The following is a 23,854-nucleotide window of genomic DNA, read 5'->3' as shown; positions in this document are numbered from 1 at the left end:
AGGTGCTCACACCCCGCCACTGGGTCATAATGACTTTGTCAAAGACTCTTAGCTACAAATGAAGAGAAGCCTTAAAGATTTTCTACTAAGTTGACAAATTACTTAGTAGAATTAAATGGTAATATTTGTTTGACCTAGTCCGTATCCATGAAGGCCATTTTGGATATGATCTGTGGAAGGAACATGAACAGATCTCCTTTTTGTAAATATATGCTGCGTATTCTTCAGTATCAGTTAGGATAGATCAGTAAAGTTGTCCTTCAGGTACAGAAAAGCTTACATGCATTCATACACACGGCATCTGTCATCTCCTCAGCACTTGTGGACAGCACTGTGACGACCATTGTCTGCCAGTAACTGCCACCTGCAAAGTGCAGAATAAATGGTCTTTGGGGACTCGTTGTGCTTTGGATTGTTCTCATGGACTTTGGTTGTGATGTCCATGTTGTGATTTTCTGTATTGTTTTCCTTGTGTTTTGTGTAATTATACAAACCTTAATAGAAGTGCCTGATCGTAATAAGTTGGAGTTTTCTGTGCGTGGTCAGTCACTATATTCAGAAAAGCCACAGTACTATTGATCAGTGGAACAAAAAGTATAGCTAATATAATCCTACACTGTTTAATTCTTTGTCCCTTCATGTTTGAAGCATATCTTGTTTTACTCCCTTTATTCTTTTTGTCTTTGCTAGTCTTCCTTTGTAGCACTGATATTCACTAACTGTGCCTCATTAATTCATTTTCCAACACTGTTAATTTTTGTAAATTTCTTTCCATCATTGTCAGAAATTTTCCCCATAGAGTAATGTGTTCAAATGTGTGTGAATTCCTAAGGGGCCAAACTGCTGAGGTCATCGGTCCCTAGACTAACTTATGCTAGTAAGAACACACACACCCTTGCCTGATGGAGTACTCAAACCTCCGGCGGGAGGGGCCATGCAATCCGTGACAAATGCACCTCAAACCGCATGGCCCATAGAGTAATATAATTTGAACAATAGTCCTTTAAAAGCATTTCTCTTAACACTTCCACAATTTTTTAATCTACAATTGGGAATTTATTGTATTTATAGGTACTCAACACACGGTCTACTCCTTGCAAAGAGCACCTATTGAAGCACCAAACTTAAAACACCCACCTGCTGGACTGACTTCTTCTGTAGTTTCACTCCATGGAACACTGTACAGCAGTTTGGGATACAGTTTAGGGATGGTGAATAGAAACTGTATGGTACCACCTCTCCTCTTTCTGACCAGATGCTAGAGTTGAAACTTTAATCACACCAGAGTTCAAACAAATTCTCATGAGTGCACCACTTTGATAAGGTGTTAAAACTACTGTCTGCTTTAGTACTTCTAACAGTTGCCAAAAACATAGTATGAGAGTAAAATTTGTAATTAGAGTGATATTTCTGTTTCTTCACAGGCAAATTCTCATCCAACTACAAGATTACCATCGGAGCAGACTTCGCCCTGAAGACACTGCAGTATGACCAGAATACCAAAGTCAACCTCCAGTTGTGGTCAGTATCTCTCTCTTTTCTCAGAAGCTTCTTTATTTGTTCTACTTGCCCATAGCACTGCTTACTGTATAATATGCAGAGTGGGGAATGGGTGGGTTGGGAAATGTGGTTGTCAGAGGTGGTTGAGTGTCACAAATACAATGAAAATATCTGCATTTATTGCTGTGATTCAGTTTACAATGGGACCCTTCAGCAAAGATAGTCATATTGTGCTAATCCCATAGGCTAGTGGGATGGGTGCCCAAAATTAAGATATTTGAAAGGAAAATATTTTAGTTAAAATTCAGAGCAATAGAGACATGGGTAAATTCAATTTTATTTCTTTATTTTTCTCATCTGTCTTTGGAAGGGCATGATATGACCCATTGCAACTTCCTCTCATCTGCCAACCTCTGTCTCACAGTAGTACTTGTACACAATGTTCCAGTCTCTGGTTCTCCCTACTGATTTTACACCCTACTGCTCCCTTTAATACAATGGAAAGTTAATCCCTAATGTCTCAACACATATCCTGTTATCCATTTTTTCAATGTTTCTACATACTTCTGTCTTCACCAATTCTGTGGAGAACCACCTCATTCCTTACATTATCTGCCCGTCCAATTTTTCAACATTCTTCTGCACCACAAACATCTCATATGGTTTGTTTATCTTATTTTTCAGTTTTCCCACAGGCCACGATTCACAACGATATAGTATTGTGCTCCAAAAGTACATTCTCAGAAATTTCTTCTGCAGACTATAGCCAAGGCTTGATACTAGTAGACTTCCCTTGGCGAAGAATGCTCTCTTTGCCTGTGCTACTGTACTTTTGTTGTCCTCCTTGCAGTGTCTGCCATACGTTAGTTTGCTTCCATGGTATCAAATTTCCTTTCCTCATCTACTTTATCTTCAATTCTGATGTTAATTTTATCAGTACTCTCATTTCTGCTACTTCTCTTTACCCTTTCTTTCATTTACTCTACGTTATGTGCTCGGGCACTGTTAATTCCATTCAGTATCTCCAGTAATTCATCGTCACTTCCAGTGAGGGATAGCAATGTCTTCAGTGGATTGAACTAATGTGTTGAAGTCTGTTTACCATGGTGGCAACTGAATGTAGCAGTGGAATGGTAGGTCCTGGACTGCAGTAGAGTAAGATTTTAATATAATGGTAATTTTTAGTTTCCAGAGGTCTCCACAAAGAAAATTGTGGGCTATCTTCTAAAAAACATATTGCAGTTAATTTCATACAGTTAAACCAAAGCACTCTGAATGACCCATCAATTGAAACTAAATAAAAAAAAATTATATTAAAGATCTTGACCATTAATGTTACAGCTTGAACCAATAATAGAATAATGTAACACACTTCAGCCACAGCTTTAAATACTTGATTATTAGCAAGGTTGACAGACAGACAGGTTTCAAAACAAATAAGAATTCCTAATATGATCCTCTGTACCAAGGCACCCAGTCAACACACCAAGTAAGCTCAGGCCTGTACATTTCATGTGTGTGCACTGTACAAGTTAAAAGTACCACTAGTGTCAATGGGCCACTTAACTAAAATACACAGAAAGGAAAGTTGCACACATCCTATACACTTGTATATACAAGGAATATAATGACTCCATGGACATAAAAACATGAAATGATTGCCAAGCATAATTACTAATGAAGCTGTGTTTGGCAGTACACTCAACTTCACAATCCGAAGGCGCAAATATCTTCAGTTTATGTAACATCAGTGCCTAGTTAGCTCATACTTTCCATTAATAGACTTCTACAAACTAATTGGAATGCAAACTTATTTTTGACAAGAACAGCCACTTAAAACCATGTTCAACTGAAATACTTCTAATAGTGCCAAAGCATGAACAGGGACAGTACAATCAAAATGGGCCTCCCACAGAACAAAACGCACTGGCTCAGATTAACATATAAAGATTCACCAGATCCAACTGAGTCTTGCTGCACAGATGATGTGGCTGTATATCACCAGCGCATATGTCTCAGTAACCAATAGGCAAGTTTAAACCTTGGCTAGCACAAAACTTCAGTGCAACAATGTGACACGCTGCCAGACAAAACTGTTTGATAACAACTTTCCTCTTGGTGCACCACACCCCAATAAACAGAGGGTAAAACCCATCCACTGCAATGCATGGCACACCTACACTCTTCCACACATTGTATACTAAAAAAGGTCTAGTGCAGGATCAGTGAAGACACCCCCTCCCCCCCTCGTACCCACTGTGCGGTGTTAAAATCCCCACTTTTGTCTTCACATGTGTCCTATCAGGCTGCAGTGAAGGCCATCATGTCAGTGTGCAGCAACATAGTAATTTGCCGCTCTCCTCGGGTATTGATAAGAACCATTGCATGGTTCACTTAACATACACACTGACAGAAAAATGAAACTGTGACACCAAAAATAATTAATGTAGAGGAATGAAATTTTGGGACTATATTTGTCTAGCTAACATACTTCAGTGATTAACATTACAAAATCACAGGTTAATGTAAGTGCGAGAGAAGCCATCCCAAATATGAAATTCTGGTACATTAATAACTGGTGTAACTGCCAGATGTTGAAGCCAGCATGCAAACGAGCACGCACTGTGCTGTACAGATGTCTTTTGTCAGCGGTATGTGGCAAGTATTACCCTCTTGGAAAACACTCCCTGGAATGCTGTTCATGAATGGTAGTACAGCTGGTCAAATCACCTGACTGGCATACAAATCTGCGGTCAGGGCGCATGGGATAACCACAACAGTGCACATTGAAATCACCCCCCCCCCCCCCCACACACACCCACACACACACACACACACACCCACACACACACACACACACACACACACACACACACACACACGGCTGCAGGCCCACAACTGGCCTCCTGTTAACCAACACACAGCCACCATTGGTATTGAGGCAGAACTAGCTTTCATCAGAGAACTCAACAGGCCTCTACCCTGCCTCTCAATGAGCTCTTGCTGGACACCACTGAAGTCACAAATGGTGGTTGTTTGGGGTTAGTGTATACACGCTACAGGGTGTCTGTGAAGTAACCGATCGGTAACAGTTCATTTTCTCACTGTGGTACCAACTGCTGCTGCAGATGCAGTATGATTAGCCAGAGCTATACACTGAACACGGCGATCTTCCCTCTCAGTAGTGCCCCACGGCTATCCGGAGCCGTGTCTTCTTGCGACCGTACTCTCTCGTGACCATTGCTGCCAGCAATAGTGTGCACTAGCTACATTCCTGCCATGTCTTTCTGCAATATTCTGGAAGGAACATCCAGCTACTCATAGCCCTATTAGATGACCCTTTTCAAATTCAGTGAGCTGATGATAATGAGGTCTCTGTCGCCTTAAAGGAATTATTGACTAACAGCAACTCGCGATACGCCCAATCTCAAAGGTGAGTATTGCTCATGACTGTTACAGCTTGTATTTAAAGCAAACCTGATTTGCATCTTTATAGTGGTGCCACTCTTACACAACTCAAATGAAATTTGATCAGATATTATCTTTCAGACGTGGAAACATGCCTATCAACTTTCGTTCATGTCGCACAACTCCCTCTAGGTGTTGTGATCTCCCCCCCCCCCCCCAATCAGTGTAGATAAGAAAGTATAAAAACAGCAGGTAGTGGGTTGTGGCATGCTACTTGTGAAGCAGGAGGTACAACGATCGAGGAAGGCATTGATGAATTGCAATGCTACTTTCTTAACAACGTACACAATGGATAGCCATCGATTCCACTGGGCTGGGAATGCTAGCCCCTCGGCTGCTGAACAGTAGCTTATGGCGGCAAAGGCGGCAGCAGCTGCTGCATCATCTGCATGGGGTGGAGCGTCGTGGACTGACTGCACATTGTGGTCCACGACAACTGATGAATGACAGTGGGATCGGGCTTAAATGTGATGCTACCTGCCAACTGCATGACGGTGGTGCATTAGTATATTGTGGCAAAGCCCCTCACGTTGGGCATATTTGGTAAGGTATTGGCATCTTTCTGGACGTGGCCAGGTGCTGAACTGGCTTAAGTCACCAGAGTGGTTACTTGCTGTAACTGTTCCGGTCTGTCTGTGCACTTAGTCTGATGCAACATCTCAATCGTCCAGGTGAAGGCTGGCATGATGTCTCCCCATTTCCGTGTCCAGCAGCTTCCTCTGCTCCAGGTCTTGGGTTTCTAGAATATTCTTGATCCGAAATTTTAATCCCACTCCTAAACATATCTGTTCTGTCGCACAGCTTAAGTACGAGAGAGGCAGGGACAGACAGCCTAAGTCAGCTGCCCTGGCACAGAACTAAAATGCAAGAGAGTGAGGTCACAAGCGAGTCTCTGCAGGTATGATGTCTCTCTGCCACAGCTTTGGATGGGTTATCGAAAGAGTGTTAGGCTATGCTGCATCCTTAGGATTCTGTACTGGCCTCACACACTGGTCCATCAATTTGAAGGCTGTTGATTGGCATGCGTGCCCCTCTAGAACGACTGGATATGGGAAGAAAAATCTTAATGAGGAAGGGAAGGTTCATAAAAATTATTAATTTCTAAGGCACAAAATTGTGACTGACAAATGGGGATGGTCCTATTACAGACTTACTTAGTAAGGGGTAACAGAATTAAGTTTATATTCCAATTTGCTTTACATTAATTGAAAATATAAATTACAAATATAAAAAAATTGTTGCCTGTTCTTTACAAGAGCCAGGCTGTTGGTACTGTTATTCCTGATCTGATGGCTGTTGATAGCTGACTTTCACACATCTGCGTGTTGAATATCTTAACATAACTAACATGAGAAGGGGACTTGGGGAAAATACTACAAATAATTTCTGCAATTATATATTGTATGAGTAGAAGGCAAAACTACATTTTGTACATAAATGCTGAAAGAGAAACTGGAAAGAACAATTGTTCCAAAACCTCAAGGAATAAAAATTACTGCATTGACTGAATTTTGACCAGTTCTTGGTCGTTTTATATATTATGGATGAAAACACTGAAGACAATGGTGTAATATTCCACAGTACTTGTTTTTTTTCTTTTCTTTTTTCCTTTTTTTTTTTCTCTTTTACAAACCAGTTTTCGGGTGTTATGCCATCATCAGGTACAAAGAGGAATATGTGTAGCTGTGAAATTTTTGTAGGATCAAAGATTTTAAACTAGAGCATATACAGAGTGTCTCAGTTCATTTCCAAAGATGACAACTATGACTTAAGATGAGCGGAATTATTTCAGTGAAAATGCTACGAAAAACTATAGAACTTTGATAAAATGTGTGACACATTAAATAATGAACTTGAACTTGACAATTAATTACTTGAAATTTTCTGAGGAAAAAATAAACTGAACAATAATCTTTGGTGACATGTTCCAAGTGAGTGGCTGAAAAAATAATCTTGCATTCAATAGGTCCAGTATTCCACACAGATAAGATATATAAGTGAGATTAGGCAGGTAAATGAAGCATTTTGCTATAAAAAAGAAAAAAGTTTTAACAGGGCAAGTGAAACTAGTAGCTGAAATGAAGGAAAACAGAAGTATGTCAGTAGGAGGGGTTATTTATCATCCAACTCTTATGCTCCAGTTTCCCTTTATTTAATCTACTATGGTTTCACTTGCCCTGCTAAAAATTATTATTTTGTATAAACACAACTACTTCACTTACCTTTCCCTTGTTTGTAGATCAATAACGGCAATTCCTGGATTGGAAGATGCATAAAATAAGTGAAACGCAACCACTTGACTATAAAGGACTGGCGCATCGCACATAGAAATATGAAACAGAAACCAGTTAACACTAGCCTTCAAGCTCTTACTCTTTTTTTCTAGTAAGACCACACACACACACACACACACACACACACACACACACACACACACACACACACACACACACACACGAGCGCGTGTGGAGTAGCAGCGAGACTGATTGTTGAATATTTATTATTGAAAGCAGTTGCCTGGGTAGATAGAAGTGGGGAGCGGGTAGGGGAGGATGCACAAAAAGGTGGTGGTGGAAAGGGAGAGAGGTTAGCAGAGGTTTAGACATGGGGGAGAGGGGAAGGAATTGGGAGAGTGCTGCATACAGTGCCGAGACAGTTCACAAATGCATAGTTCAGAGTTTATGCTGTAAGGTAGTATCCAAATGGCTCATATAGTGAAACAGCTGTTGACTTCTTTAGTGTTGTGTTGTGCAGCAAATTTGGCAGCTGGATGGTCAAGTTATCAGTTGGCCACATTTTGACAATGGCCATCCATGTGAGTGGACTCTTGGTTAACCGACCTGTGTGGCCGTGCGGTTCTAAGCGCGTCAGTTTGGAACCGCGTTCGCAGGTTCGAATCCTGCCTCGGGCATGGATGTGTGTGATGTCCTTAGGTTAGTTAGGTTTAAGTAGTTCTAAGTTCTAGGGGACTGATGACCTCAGTAGTTAAGTCCCATAGTGCTCAGAGCCATTTGCACCATTTGACTTTTGGTTACTTGTTGTGGCCACATAGTACACTGCACAGTAAGTGCAGCATAGCTGATATATGACATGGTTGCTTTTGCACTTGGCTGTTTTTATTTTTTTTATTTTTTTAGTAAGTGCATGTGACAGGACTGTAGTAGGAGATGGTAGGGGTTGTATGGCGCAGAATTTGCATATGGGTCAACCACAAGGGAATGGCCCATGGGTGCAGGATTGGAGTAGGGACGGAGAAGGATATTATGTGGGTAGCAGACCATTACTGTGCATGATGTGGGTAGAATATCCCTCATCTCAGGGCACAGTGAGAGGTAGTCAGAGCCCTGGTGAAGGATGTAGTTGGACTCCTCAAGTCAGGGTGCAACTGGATGATTAGATGAGTTCTGGTCAATGGCTGGTTAATGGGCGATTGTATGGGAAATCTGTTTATGTATGAACTGGATAGGATATTGTCAGTCAATAAAGGCTCTGGAAGATTATCGGTATATTTTGACAACTTTTGCTTTCCACTACAGATGTGGCATCCACAGGTGGCGGGACTGTACGTAAAAGACTTTCTGACGTGGAATGGGTACCTTGGTATTTGGTTCACTTGATATGAACAGAGTTGTTTATGGAGCCTTCTGAGAGGTGGAGGTTGGCATCTAGGAATCTGGCTCATTGAGTTGAGAGGGACCAGATGAAGCTGATTTGGAAGTGGGTTGTGGAGGAATAAGCAAATCTTGTCCCTGGAAAGAGCCCAGGGTTTTAGGTGTTGGCTGGGTAAGAAGGATCCCTCCAGATAGACAATTAATTAATTGGCATAGGATAGTGCCACACAAGAACTCATGGCAGTATCATGGATTTCTTTATATGTTAGGCCTTTGAAAGTGAAATAATTGTGGGTCAGGATGTGGTTGGCAAGGAGGATTGGGAAAGAGGTGGTAATTTTGGCATCATGACAGTTTTGGGAAAGGTAGTGATCCATGGGCATGAAGGATGTTGGTGTAAAAGGATGTCACAGCCAACGTGACTGAAAAGCACTCTAGTTTTAATGGGGCAGGAACTGTGAAAAGCAGTGAAGGAAGTTAGGAGTATCTTGGCTGTAGGATGGGAAGTTCTGGATAATAGTTGGGAAGTATTGGACAATAAAGTCAGAGGTTTATTCAGTAGGAGCATTTTACCCAGCAACATTGGGACGGCCAGTGGGGAGACCTATGGGGTTGAGTTCGTGGAGTTCATGATGTAGGTAACAGGTAGAAGTGCAAGGGGCTGCTGGTGTGAGGAGGGAGACGAATTTAGGCATCGGGTTTTGGGATAGATCTAAGGCCTTGAGGAGCTGCTGGAGGTCCTTTTAGACTTGCATGATGGGGTGGGATTGGGATGGGATGGGATGACGGTATCATGGTCGTAAGATTTGTATGCATAAGTGTCAGAAAGTTGGCGAAGCCCTCAGTCACATATTCACTATGATTTATGACTACTGTGGTGGAAGGATGAGAAGGTCTGGATTATTTTTCAGGTAGGGAAAGCTGTGTGTTCCATAGGAATGGTTTTGGACTCACTAGGGAGGGATTTAAGAAAGGAGAATGAGACTACAGGTAGACACATGCAAGCACAAGACAGGAGTAGTTGGGACGGCCTCCACAGATGGTGCTGGGAATGCTGTTCCAACACTTGAAGGACAAGAAATTGTATTGCAATAATAGAATTAGTGAAGTTATGGCCACAGAGGTAAGAGGATTGTGTGAAAGGATTAGAAGCTGTTGAATATGGTTTGAGCTTTGATTTTATGATTATAAAGGACCAGATTGGTGAGGGAGAGGAAGTGATGGAATTAGAAAAGGTGAAGGTTCTTGCAGTAGGATGGGTGACAGCCTGAGATGCCAATTTTAATGGTAAGCCCATTAGGTGGATACCACATCCTGGACAATCTGTTTGTAATATCAGACCTGTTGAAGCACTATTTTGGTCAGCACTCACTTGGAACATGTCACCAAAGTTTACTGCTCAATATATTTTCTTCTCAGAACAATGGCAGTTAATTATTATGTAGTTCATTACTTAATGAATCATATATTGCATCTATGTTCAATAGTTTTCATCACACTTCCACTGAAATAATTTCTCTTATCACAGTCCTGAATCAAACTTTAACAACTGTCACCTATGCAAATGAACCAAAATATTCTTTAAATGCAATAGTTTCAAGTCATTGAGCCTCAAAAAATTTCAGAGCCACACACATTTCTCCATGTACCTTATGATGGCGTAACAGCCAGAAACTGGTTTGTACAGGAAAATAATAACCATTGTAGAATATTACACTACTTTTATGTATGTTTTCATTCATAATATAAAAGAACAAAAGAAGAGGCTGTAAATAAACACACAGGAAGTAGAGAGGAAACGAAACAAACATATAGGTGAGCCTAATAACATTACATGTCAAACTCATGCTACAACTAAATTTAAATTTGAAACTGAGGTATTATCTCCAATTGGAAGATGCAAGTAATAGGATTCCTTAATGAAATAAATGAGTAACAAATTACTGCAGGAGTGATATACACAGTAAAACAGTTTGTATTTTATTTTTATAATGCATTAAGTCACTTAATAGTCTCTGAGAAGCAAATTTGAAGAACTCAGTGGAACAGATAGTGTAGAGAAGTTGTTCAGCAGCAGTCAGGTGATATTTAGCAGTGACAAGCTAATTATAAGTCCTGATGCTGTCAATCCTGGTGTGAGAGAAATGGACAGCCTTTGCAACAAGGCATGTACTGTGCTGAGTGGGGACTAAGTGTGATAGCCAGAGTTTATCAGCGGCTGTCGTGTTCATTTACACATTCTCTGTTAATAAACAAACATCTTGCAAAATCTTCTTCTGAGACCTTGTTATTCTTGCTCATTTGCCACATATTTGCTTTCTATAGCTATTTCTGGTTACTGGAACTGGAAATAAAAATTATTTCAACATAGATGTTGGGTTCCTGCCTGTGATTCAAAAGTGAATCTTACATTCCACTGCAAACTCTTTAACAGGTTACCAGCACACACCAGGGATGAAATTTCCTGCTATTAAAAAATGGGGTAACAGTGTAGCTATTAGCCACTCATTGGAATTTTTATCAGACTATTTAACCTTGGGGATGTATTTCAGTCAAAACCTGACCAATACAAACTTGAGCAGTAATTTATCCAGTACGTAGATGGCAGCGACAGCATGCTCTGAAACTGGTAGTTTCCTAGGTGCTTGATATCCTCATGGTAGACAAAAATGACAGCCGAGTAGTGTGAAAGTAAGAAAAAGGCCTCTTTCTATTATTATTCTGCTTTTCTACTAATATACTGTCATCCTTACATACAGTATTTTTAAAAAAAAGCAAGTGCCAGTGTATTAACTCTACTCATACTTGACTGTTGGTGCACTTTCATACTACTGCTATGCAATTACTGCTTCTGAATGTTCATGTATAGCTTCACTGAATACTTTCCTTCATGGTCAGATTTACAGAGTGCACAATTCGTGAATGAGTATGGTAGTAGATTTATTCTTGCAGGCAGTTTGTTGCACTGACATGATATTTTTTTCAATGTGACCCCCTAAGAGTACAAAAAACACCATCATTAGATAAATGAAATTCTTCCACACTATGCTGACATTTTAGCAGGGCATTAAAATCTTAGATCAGCTGTAGTTGTGTTTGTAATCAGTGACTCAGTACATATGTCCCAACAGACTTAAATAAGTAGCTGTTACATCCATCTCTAAAAATTAAGATGGAATTGATTTTTTTATATCAATTTTATTCCTCAAATATTTTCAATAATTTTATCAAGCATAAAACTGAGACATCAACAGCCACTTTTTAATATCTTTTTAATATCTCCAGCTAATGGTAGTTTTGCGGTCTTTCTAACATTTCATCAGCAATTGAGGGGAAGGTTTTTGAAAACAGTAGCCATTTTTTAAAACGGTAGCCATTCATCATGGTAAAATGCCAGGAAAAAAGATCTAAATGACAGACAGCCAAAGATACCAAAACGAGTGTCACCCTCCCCAATGTTTGGTGCCAAGTGTGACAGTTTCAGAGTTTTGAGATAGATAAAACAGCCTTGAATGTTGACACAAACAGTGGCCTTATGATACATTCAACTTGTTATCTTACATTTGACATGAGGGCAGACAACCACAAGTTTTGATAAATGTGACTGACGAGATCGTGAGCGGCCATGTGGCTGCTACCACAGTCCCACAGAGACTTTGCTAATGTTCAGACCTAAGAGCAAATTGTAGGTGCACTTATGCGTCCACTGCCAAATTTGAGAAAGAATTTTATATAAAATAAAACACTTTGTAATGTAAAAAAACTGACTTGATTCATAATTAGTGCAAAGAAAAACATTCAATTTTTCATTGTGTGCTTCACTTAATTGTTTAGATGTGGTTGGGAGTGAAAAAGTTTCTTATATAGTTATGACCCTTACCAGTTTTGGGTAAGATTCATGTGATCTGTATACCCTTTTGATCATATTAAATTTAAGGGGTAAAGAGAACTTGTCTACCAACTACAAGGTGATACTGTGATGATGATATAAATTTTCAGGGATGATGGTGAAGGATGAGTACACGAATTTGAGGTAAGGGACCTCTGGTCTGGAAAATAGAGCTGAATGTTATAAATGAAAATCTTTCTGATAACCGTGACAGTAGACCTCTCTACAGCAAGCTCTATGCTTTCTACATTTTGAAGTGTGGTAGTATAGAACAAAACAGGAAAAAAAGTCCAGGAAACATACTGTCTAAAGTGCATGCCTCGGAGAGCTAGGAGCACTTTTTGATCTTCACTACCGTGAAACACATCTCTTCTACTGAACAAGTGCTCGTACCTCTTACGATACGCATTTTAGAGCCTGTGCTTACTAGACACTTTTCCTTGTTTTGTCCATGCTAAGGCTGTTGGTAAATATCAAAGTGCCAATACTGAGTGCCATTTTTTGTACATATTTATTTGAAGTTGTTCTTTTGTGATTGTAGAAGAACATAATATTACTTTCTCTGTGTGAAGGAGTCTTACTACTTTTTGAGTCTTCAACACATCCGATCTTTCTCTTTGACTGTATGAAGCAAATATATGTGCCACAAAAGTAGTAGTCCGACTGCACTAGGGGATGATGGTGTGAATGGAATAACAAGATTTCCTATGTGAAGAAACAGCGCACCGGTTATGTTAAAAAACAGTTGCTGAAAATGATGAACAAGAATCTAAATGACAAGATTTGTCTCTGTGGTGGGTGGAGATGTGTTAGGGGACACTACCAACAGAAATTGCAACGTTTAGCTTCACCTGCAATTTTGACAATACAACCACTAGGTCGCTGGCATTGCAGAAATGGAAAAAAGGGAAGTCGACATGAAGTGTTTCGGACAAATTCAATATGTGATAAAATAGAGTGACGGGCTCATCGGACACATTTTACTGTGCCGCTTACATGCAATTACCAAAGTGGTTATTGCCAAGTGTGAAAGTGCATTATTTTCCCTCAGTTCTTGCTCTAACGGGGATAGGCAGGCTGCTTGTTCATTGATGTACAGCATAGCTAATAATTAATCAGTACTTAAATACACACTCTAAAACCAGCAATATATTTACAATGTGAAGGCGACATTTTTATGGGCCGGAATGTCGATATTTTCTTTTCACCATGTATATGCAACTTCAGTACTGTTCTTGTATGGGCAATTAAAATTATTAACTATCTTCAGCATTTTTCTATAAATTCTTTACAGTCTTTTCATTTCAATCTGCAGCTGTTGATTTCTTATCCAGACACAGGACCCAGTGCTCAACTTCTTGCATTCAGAAACTTTGCCTGGCTGCTTTTTTTATTCTTCAGCAGAAGAACTGAGCAGGCCTTTTCCCTGAATTTGTATATCTGTCAACCCTGCTCCCATTTTCTGGGCACTATTTTCTATTATACACAATATTTGCACATACTTTTGAGTTTCTTTTCCCCTTTCCTGGTGGGCTTTAATCGGGATATTATGTCCATATTCATACAGTGTCTATTTCCTCATCAAAATTTTAATATAACAATCCTCTAAGACTATAGCACAAATTTTACCATTATTTCTACAGCAGCAGCATTAATTGGGCACCAAAATAGCATTGCTCATGCAAGAGGCATTTGCTGTTTACTAATATTGATGTAAGGGGCCACATGAAAATGAGACATGTGGAAGAAAAGTAAATAAACTGTTTATTAATGCAAAAGCAATTGTCATACATGTTAATACAGTTATCCCATTGAGTGACAAGCTATTCAGTGAGTGTGATGAAGCATTTGCAGATGCCTATAAATGGCAATGAAATGTCTTTCTCAAAGGCTCCAAAAACATGGAAATCACATAGGATGTCAGGGCTTCCCAGCTAAACTTCAACAGCATACTCGAGACAACCATGGCAACATATGGCGGGCATTATCCTGCAACAGAATAATGCCATCTGTCAATGTATCTGGGCATTTGGACTTGACAATGCACTTCAATCCTGCAGATTGTGGATGTTCTTCACAGTGCTGCTCTCTGGCTGCTGACATAATTTTTTTTCTTTATTCCTGATACTGTACTGATTGCAAATAGGAATATATGTTTGACTGTTGTCTTTCTAATGAACAATATAGTTTTTACAATGTATATGTTAATCATAGTGAGCACACTTGTTTTTCGAAATAGGCCATGGTGTGGTTCCTATTATATCGGTCCACATACCAGATTTTTGATTTCATAGTTCAGATGTGAGGAAAACAAAACATTGTATGCAGAACAAAAGTATCTTTGCAAACCTTGCTAACACACTGCTTAGAGTCAATAGGTGTGTCCCATTTCAGCTTGCCTTGAACAGATAAACCAAGGACACTTAATTGTAAACTTTATTTTGGTCGTCTTGGAACTTCATTCATGATCATGTTTCTGGTAAGCACCATGATGTCTCCATACAGGAAATCTGGTCTATGTATTGCTGTAATGTGTAATGTATCTTGGGACTCTCTGGCCAGCAACTTGCAGCCTGCATTGGCTGGCCACTTAAAGTCCAATTTCTTTCAGTGAAGTTAAGGACTTGATATAACATCCTTCAGTGCTACAATTGAGTTTAACTTATATGCAAGAGCTACGGAGTATTCTGTGATTCAAAAGAGTAAATCTGACACGTTTTGCTGTGTTTGTGGATTGGTTGAAACTAAGCAATATGGAATTGCTCAATTTGATATAAAGCCACTTTTAACATAAACATGTTTTTTTTTCCTCTTGTGATCTATATTCCATTTGCAATACATATACCAAGCATATGTGATATCTACTAATTATTATTGAAGTTCAATTGTTCAAAATTTTATTGACCAGAGCATAGTTCACAGTCTGCTAACAACAGTGTAAATCATTCATGTATAAACATTTTTATTTGCAAAAATATTCGAAATGTACAATTCGAGAAAGCTACATCCTCTAACAAAATTTGACCCTGCAAATAATTCTTTGTTTAGAGTGACATATCTTATTTGAAAACCCTCATTCCAGACTTTCTAAAGAATATTTTGTCTGTTCGGGTGGTCAACTTCGTTCTTAAAAACATAAAAAACTGTGCAGTGTTCAGAGCAGAGTTGGTATATGACATTGCTGCTTTTAGAGGTGGCCTGGCCTCCTACCACAGGCTTACCCTACCCCATCAGAGGCTGCGCCACCAATGAAAGCAGCCATGTCATACACCAACTGTGCTGCAAACACAGCACAGCTATTTATGTTGTTGTGACTCAAACCAGCTGTCCATCAAGATAAATGGCCACTGCCAAACTGTTGTCAAGAACAAAGTTGACAACCTGGTGGCACACCATACTCACTTTCAATGGCTCTGCTTCACTACCCGAGCCATCTGGATCCTCACCTCCACTACCAGCTTATCTGAACTATGCTGATGGGAGTTATCCTTCCAACACAACCTCTCTGCTCTTGCAACTGTTCTGATCTCAATCTCATGTAACCCACTGTCCCTGCACCCTCCACCCAACAGTTTCCCCATTCTACTGTCTTGTCATCCCCTCCCAATACATGTCCCCACACCGCCTTCAGCATGTGGCCCTTCTCAACGGCTGTTGCAATTGTACCAACCCTTATACCCACCACCTGTCCTTCCCACATTCCTAGCTGACAAACTGGAGACGTCCCTCAGAGTGGCTAGCCACCAAGCCCCCCCCCCCCCCCAAGTCCCTCTCCCTGTCTTCCACCTCCCCCTCTCTCTACCCACCCCACACAACTCTAGCACCACCACGACCAGTATGGGCATAGGTAGAGGTGTGTGTGTGTGTGTGCGTGCGCGTGTGCGTGTGCGTGCGCGTGCGCGTGCGCGTGCGCGGGCGCGGGCGCGGGCGTGGGCGTGTGTGTGTGTTTTCACTCTACAAATACTTTGCTATGGCACTTATACTCAAACAATGTAGTGTGTAATTATTTTAAAAATTACTTGAAGATCCTTCTGATCGATAAATGCACTGTAAAGGAGGAAGAGGAGGTTATCGAGGAACATCATTGGCCGTTCAGTGAACTTAGAAGGTAACTTTCAAATCACAAGAGACAACACCTTCAATGATTGAAAAGTTCAGTTTTCCTTATCTCCTGTATAGCATAAAGAAAAACAGAAGTTAAGATTTATGAGCCCATCATACAAATTTTGTGCCTCAGGTCTTTATTACTTATTGATTCTCAGTAGATCATCCATGGGATTTACTGTTCACACAATGAGTACAACTATCAAATCATATAAATAATTACTGTGTATCTTAACTCCTTTAATGCATGGTACTGCAAAGAAGTCTCCTTAGACCATTAGACTATCCTAACATACGACAGCCCATGTAAGTAACACCTTGCAGAGCCAGGCCACATATATAAATGCCACTTAGGTCGTAAACACTAAATGATGAGGGTAGTGGCGAATGTAACAGTGCTCTAGCCCCCCTTACATTCACAGCACTATCTGATGGCATAACAAACTGTCTTCAAATGAATCTTAAAAAATTAAAATTAGCTGTATGTTACATATAATAAATGTTAGCCAGCAAAATAAAAGCAAACAAGTAGACTATAAGTGAACATATCATGTGGTTTTCTTCGTAATATTTGCTTTATTACTTTTTGAATTATTTTTTTCTTTTATTATTTGATCTTAGAATGAATATAAATACAAACATTTAACATCATACTTGTCCTATTCTCCATAGTGTAATGAATTTGCATGGGATAAAGTAGTACATTTCAGCATAGTCATAACTTCGCAATTCACTACTTCCACAATGTCGGCACTGTTTTACAAAATTTTCAAATGTAGATGATCGTTCAAGTACTGCTAACAACTCAGTTGAAGAGGCAACATTTGCTGTGACATGCTGAAGTGAGCACATATACTTACTTGTAACATGTTTTATTTACTTCATTTTGCTACACATTACTTTTTTATTTATATAATAGAGGGAAACATTCCATGTGGGAAAAATATATCTAAAAACAAAGATGATGTGACTTACCAAACAAAAGCACTGGCAGGTCGAAAGACACACAAACAAACACAAACATACACACAAAATTCAGGCTTTCGCAACAAACTGTTGCCTCATCAGGAAAGAGGGAAGGAGAGGGAAAGACGAAAGGATGTGGGTTTTAAGGGAGAGGGTAAGGAGTCATTCCAATTTCGGGAGCGGAAAGACTTACCTTAGGGGAAAAAAAGGACGGGTATACACTCGCGCACACACACACATATCCATCCACACATATACAGACACAAGCAGACATATTTAAAGACAAAGAGTTTGGGCAGAGATGTCAGTCGAGGCGGAAGTGCAGAGGCAAAGATGTTGTTGAATGACAGGTGAGGTATGAGTGGCGACAACTTGAAATTAGCGGAGATTGAGGCCTGGTGGGTAACGGGAAGAGAGGATATATTGAAGAGCAAGTTCCCATCTCTGGAGTTCGGATAGGTTGGCGTTGGTGGGATTTCCTTTCATGCCGATCACCTGCCACTCTACCTAAAACCTCTTTCCTCATTACCTTAGCCAGCTTCATCCTGACCCACAACTTCTTCACTTTTGAAGGCCAGACATACCAACAATTAAAGGGAACAGCCATGGGTACTAGGATGGCCCCCTCGTACGCCAACCTATTCGTGGGTTGCCTAGAGGAAGCCTTCTTGGTTACCCAGGCCTGCCAACCCAAAGTTTGGTACAGATTTATTGATGACATCTTCATGATCTGGACTCACAGTGAAGAAGAACTCCAGAATTTCCTCTCCAACCTCAACTCCTTTGGTTCCATCAGATTCACCTGGTCCTACTCCAAATCCCACGCCACTTTCCTTGACGTTGACCTCCATCTGTCCAATGGCCAGCTTCACACGTCCGTCCACATCGAACCCACCAACAAGCAACAGTACCTCCATTACGACAGCTGCCACCCATTCCACATCAAACGGTCCCTTCCCTACAGCCTAGGTCTTCGTGGCAAACGAATCTGCTCCAGTCCGGAATCCCTGAACCATTACACCAACCACCTGACAACAGCTTTCGCATCCCGTAACTACCCTCCCGACCTGGTACAGAAGCAAATAACCAGAGCCACTTCCTCATCCCCTCAAACCCAGAACCTCCCACAGAAGAACCACAAAAGTGCCCCACTTGTGACAGGATACTTTCCGGGACTGGACCAGACTCTGAATGTGGCTTTCCAGCAGGGATACGACTTCCTCAAATCCTGCCCTGAAATGAGATCCATCCTTCATGAAATCCTCCCCACTCCACCAAGAGTGTCTTTCCGCCGTCCACCTAACCTTCGTAACCTCCTGGTTCATCCCTATGAAATCCCCAAACCACCTTCCCTACCCTCTGGCTCCTACCCTTGTAACCGCCCCCGGTGTAAAACCTGTCCCATGCACCCTTCCACCACCACCTACTCCAGTCCTGTAACCTGGAAGGTGTACACGATCAAAGGCAGAGCCACATGTGAAAGCACCCACGTGATTTACCAACTGACCTGCCTACACTGTGATGCATTCTATGTGGGAATGACCAGCAACATACTGTCCATTCGCATGAATGGACACAGGCAGACAGCGTTTGTTGGTAATGAGGATCACCCTGTGGCTAAACATGCCTTGGTGCACGGCCAGCACATCTTGGCACAGTGTTACACCGTCCGGGTTATCTGGATACTTCCCACCAGCACCAACCTATCCGAACTCCGGAGATGGGAACTTGCTCTTCAATATATCCTCTCTTCCCGTTACCCACCAGGCCTCAATCTCCGCCAATTTCAAGTTGCCGCCACTCATACCTCACCTGTCATTCAACAACATCTTTGCCTCTGCACTTCCGCCTCGACTGACATCTCTGCCCAAACTCTTTGTCTTTAAATATGTCTGCTTGTGTCTGTATATGTGTGGATGGATATGTGTGTGTGTGCGCGAGTGTATACCCGTCCTTTTTTTCCCCTAAGGTAAGTCTTTCCGCTCCCGAAATTGGAATGACTCCTTACCCTCTCCCTTAAAACCCACATCCTTTCGTCTTTCCCTCTCCTTCCCTCTTTCCTGATGAGGCAACAGTTTGTTGCGAAAGCTTGAATTTTGTGTGTATGTTTGTGTTTGTTTGTGTCTCTATCGATCTGCCAGCGCTTTCGTTTGGTAAGTCACATCATATTTGTTTTTACTTTTTTATTTGTAACATATAGCTAATTTTATTTTTTAATGTTCATTTATAGATATGAAGATGACCTATACTGGCTGTACCCAGTTATTGAAAACAAAATAAAGACTCTGACCTAGACAGTGTTACTCAATCAAATAGAGTGGTCAACATTTCCCGTATGATGAGCAGCTACATTAAACAAGTGTCATTTGAGTGATCTGGAAGGGCATAGATGAAGAAAAGATGAACCAGAACTGGTGGTTGGTTGACCTGAGCACACAGTTAATTTGGTTATGCTCTGTGAACACCCTTCTCCTGTGTTCAGTTTCTGCAAATGGAAAATCTTTATTTTGCAGTAATGTAGAGGGCTTCTGGCAGCTCCCAAAATGAACATTCTACATAATAATTGGATAATGTCAACAGATTCATCAAAGTAGTCTTAAACTGCCCTTTTGCACAATGTCAACTTCGTTCAACCAGTTCTCTCCAAGGGAGAGATAATCATAAAAACTTAGATCTATACTAACATTAAACAGATAGCTTTTGTAGCCACTGTCCTTAAAAATATATACATTGCCTGCCTTCAGTAAAGATACAAAGGCAAGGTTCAATTTGTCTGCTAGTGAATCCAGTAATGTGTGTGCTCTCCAAAAGAATACGTCCATCTTGTGAAAGAAATGCTCTTGTGGCAAACTGCTATTCTTCACCCCGCACGATGAAAGCGTTGTCTATCAACACTGTATCGAAGCAGCCATGTGTTAGTAACTTATCTGCCCAGCACTTCCAAGGCCGAGGGGTGCACGCCACGATTGTCGGGGAGTGTTTGGCCTGCTGACCTGACCTGCTGACTTCGTCTGTTTCAGGGATATTGGAAGCGAAGAACGGGTTCGGTACATGAACAGAGTGTTCTACAGAGATTCGTGAGTATACAGTTCTTTATTTTCTTTCACAAATATGAATTTTCATGTGTTTCAGGGATATTGCAGGTCATGAACGTTTTGGGTACATGACAAAGGTGTACTACAAATATGCGTGAGTACCAGTTTTTTAATTAATATTTCTCACAAAAGCACAAGTGTCTTGCACATAAATCAGAATGTGTTGGTAAGATGCATGGTGGTCTACTGCAAAGCATGGATAGCAGGCATAAAACGGAGATAATATTTTGCTTCTATGTCAAATCTCCCCCCCCTAAAATGCACTGTTGTTGTTGCTGTTGCTGTTGTTATCGTCACTGCTTCTTCATCTGAAGACCGGTTTGCTGCAGCTTTCCATGTTAGTCTATACTGTGCAAGCCTCTTCATCTCAACATAACTACTGCAACCTATAGGGGCCAGACAAAAAACATGGGAAAACAGGGAGAAGTACATGCTTGAACATAGATGCAGATGCTAGTCGACCCTGTATTTGATCGTGAACGGCACCTGTGCAGTTGAAAATAAGTAAATCTGCAAGTGGGAAAATAGCTGGTGCTTGTATGGTGGATGCTCTCATAACCAAGGCAGCCAAAGTGTTTACATCACACACAGAGAGAGCCTAAAATCATCATCCAGCAAGTCACAATAGTGATGAAACTGTGTGTCAAGTGATCATAACATATTGAAGACAATTATGACAAAAAATATGAGGACATCATCTGCTAAAATCATTTCAGAACTGAATGTCCCACTCGATAAACCCAATAGCTTCAAAAAATAACTTGAAGGATACTCCATAAGCAGGGAACTGTAAGGCAAGGAGGAATTCCAAAACTACTTATCAATTATGCAAATGCCCATAACAGGAAAACTTGGTCTATGGAGCAAAGGAAGAAAGTCATTTTGTCAGATGAGTCTTGCTGGACACTGTTTGCAACTTCTGTCAGAGTTTACATCCCACGAGTGAAATACGGTGGGGGTCTGGTAGTGATTTTTGCATCCATACCTTGGTACTCCATGGTCCCCACGGTTACACTGTAAGGTTGCGTTACTGCCAAGGATTATGTGACCATTTTCATTGATCAAGTGCATCATTGATCAGGTGCATCCCCTGGTACAGCATTTGTTTCCCAATGACGATGCTACGTTCCAAGAGGGCAGGGGTTCCTGTTCACACTGCTCACCTTGTCTGAGACTGGATCTATCAGCACAAGGATGACTTACGGTATCTCCCCTGGTACCACATTCACCAGATCTTTCACAGTCACAAGATCTCAATACTACAGAGGCTTTGTGGTCTACAGCGGGGAGAATGGTGCGTGATAGCCACCCATCTCCGTCATTACTACCTGAACTTCCCACTATTTTATAAGAAGAACAGTACAATATATCCTTGGAAACCATATGGGACCTGTATTTATCCATTCATAGGTGACTGGGAGCTGTTTTTTCCCTTTTTTGTGTTTCCATAATTTTATCTATCACCTATAAATCCCCGGGTTCGGTTTCCAGCGGGGTTAGGGATTCTTCCTGCCTCGAGATGACTGGATGTTGTTGTGTCATCTTCATCATCATCATTCATCCCCATTACAGTCGGAGGAAGGCAATGGCAAACCACCTCCGCTAGGACCTTGCCTAGTACGGCGGTGCGGGTCTCCCGCATCGTCCCCTACGCTCCTCGGAGTATGGGACATCAACATCAACATCATCATCATCATCATCATCATCATCATCACCTATAAATCCATTTGAACCTGCTTACTGTATTTGAGCTTTCGTCTCTCATTTCCCTCGGTAACCAAATAGACGATTCTTGAGGCATCAGGCTGTGTCCTATCAACTAGTCTCTTTATTTTAAACAAATTTCTTTTTTTCTCTAGTTTTATTCACAAACCATCTAATCTTCAGCACCACACTTCAAAAATCTTGTATTCTCATATTAATCATCATCCCCATTTTACTTCCACAAAGATCAAACTTGAGGCAAATAGTGAAAAATACTTTCTAATACTTAAACTTCATCATTGACAAATATCTCTGTTTCAGAAAACTTCCCTTGCTATTTGAAGTCTGTATTTTAGATTCACACTGCTTCATCCGTCATCAGTTATTTCGCTGCCCAAATAGCAAAACTAGTCTACTATTCTTAGTGCAACATTTTTTAATCTAATTACCTCAGCAGTGCCTGATTTATTTCGACAACATCCATAGTCTTGTTTTACTTTCCTCGAAGCTCATCTCGTAACCTGTTTTCACATTATCTGTTCTGTTCAACTGATACTCTAAACACATAGCAGTCTCGTGAAATAATTTTAATGTACCAGAAAACACGAAAAATATCTTCTCTCTTCTCCTAGATTTCCTTTAATGCTTAGCCAGTGTACAAAATTAATATCATGAGTACTACACTACGGCCTTGTCAAACTCTCATTTCTGGAGTTTTCAACTACTGACTCCCTTCCACATTCAGCTCTTGCAACTGTAGTTCAGTCAGTATGATGTGAAGATAGCATCTACTACAATCAGTATAATTTAACATTATGGCAAGGAATTACGGACCGTGGACTTGTTATCTAGTGAACTGTCCTCCACACTCTTTGAATTACTCAACAAAGCAACAGCAATCGTAAAAAAATTTCTGAAAAACCATTTTCTACATTTGCAATGATGGCCAACAAGGCAGGCAAATGTGGAAGACTGGGAAATACTACCCATTGTTCATCGAAGGTGGCTTGCATATTTGGTCAGGCCAAAACACGTCATGAGCAGTTGCCACCTTGACTTGTTTATACTTAATACAGGTGTACTGTATCCTATGACATTTGAAACTGACACACTTTGTGTTTCTCTATAACACACAAAAAGTGGCATGTAATGTACAGGCATCCTTACTACAAGGCAAATGAAAAGGAGGGCTTGCAAAGAAGCGTTTATCTACTCTGCAGAAAAAGTTTTATGTCCGTGTGCCTACTGCTGCAGATTTTGGTCAGTGGAGGGCAGCGAATGGTATTAGTATCGTGGATGCCTTTTAAGTTTTTACAAAAAAAAAAAAAAAAAAAAAAAAAAAAAAAAAAAAAAAAAAAAAAAAAAAAGACTGACACATTTGCATCCTTTCGGACCAATTCCGGAAACATTTTCTTCACTTTCTATATCTACAGATATATTTCGCAAACCACCATACAGTGCATGTTGGAGGATACCTTTCACCATGCCTCCCCACCAGTTCTAATTTCTCTTATCTT

General features: G+C 40.7%; 1 protein-coding gene across 1 annotated transcript in view; it reads left to right on the top strand.

Moving 5' to 3' along the window:
* LOC126424710 (ras-related protein Rab-32-like) overlaps nucleotides 1–23,854 on the top strand; it is a 435,086-nt gene that overhangs the window by 388,012 nt on the left and 23,220 nt on the right. Inside the window, exons 3-4 of the mRNA XM_050087433.1 lie at nucleotides 1,425–1,521; nucleotides 20,671–20,727. Of these exons, the coding sequence (XP_049943390.1) occupies nucleotides 1,425–1,521; nucleotides 20,671–20,727 (154 nt within the window). The remainder of the gene's footprint in view (nucleotides 1–1,424; nucleotides 1,522–20,670; nucleotides 20,728–23,854) is intronic.

The sequence above is a fragment of the Schistocerca serialis genome, chromosome 10, assembly GCF_023864345.2.
Source record: "Schistocerca serialis cubense isolate TAMUIC-IGC-003099 chromosome 10, iqSchSeri2.2, whole genome shotgun sequence".
Taxonomy (NCBI): Eukaryota; Metazoa; Arthropoda; class Insecta; order Orthoptera; family Acrididae; genus Schistocerca; species Schistocerca serialis.
Note: the sequence above shows the minus strand (reverse complement) of the source record. Positions and strands in the feature narration are given on the sequence as shown.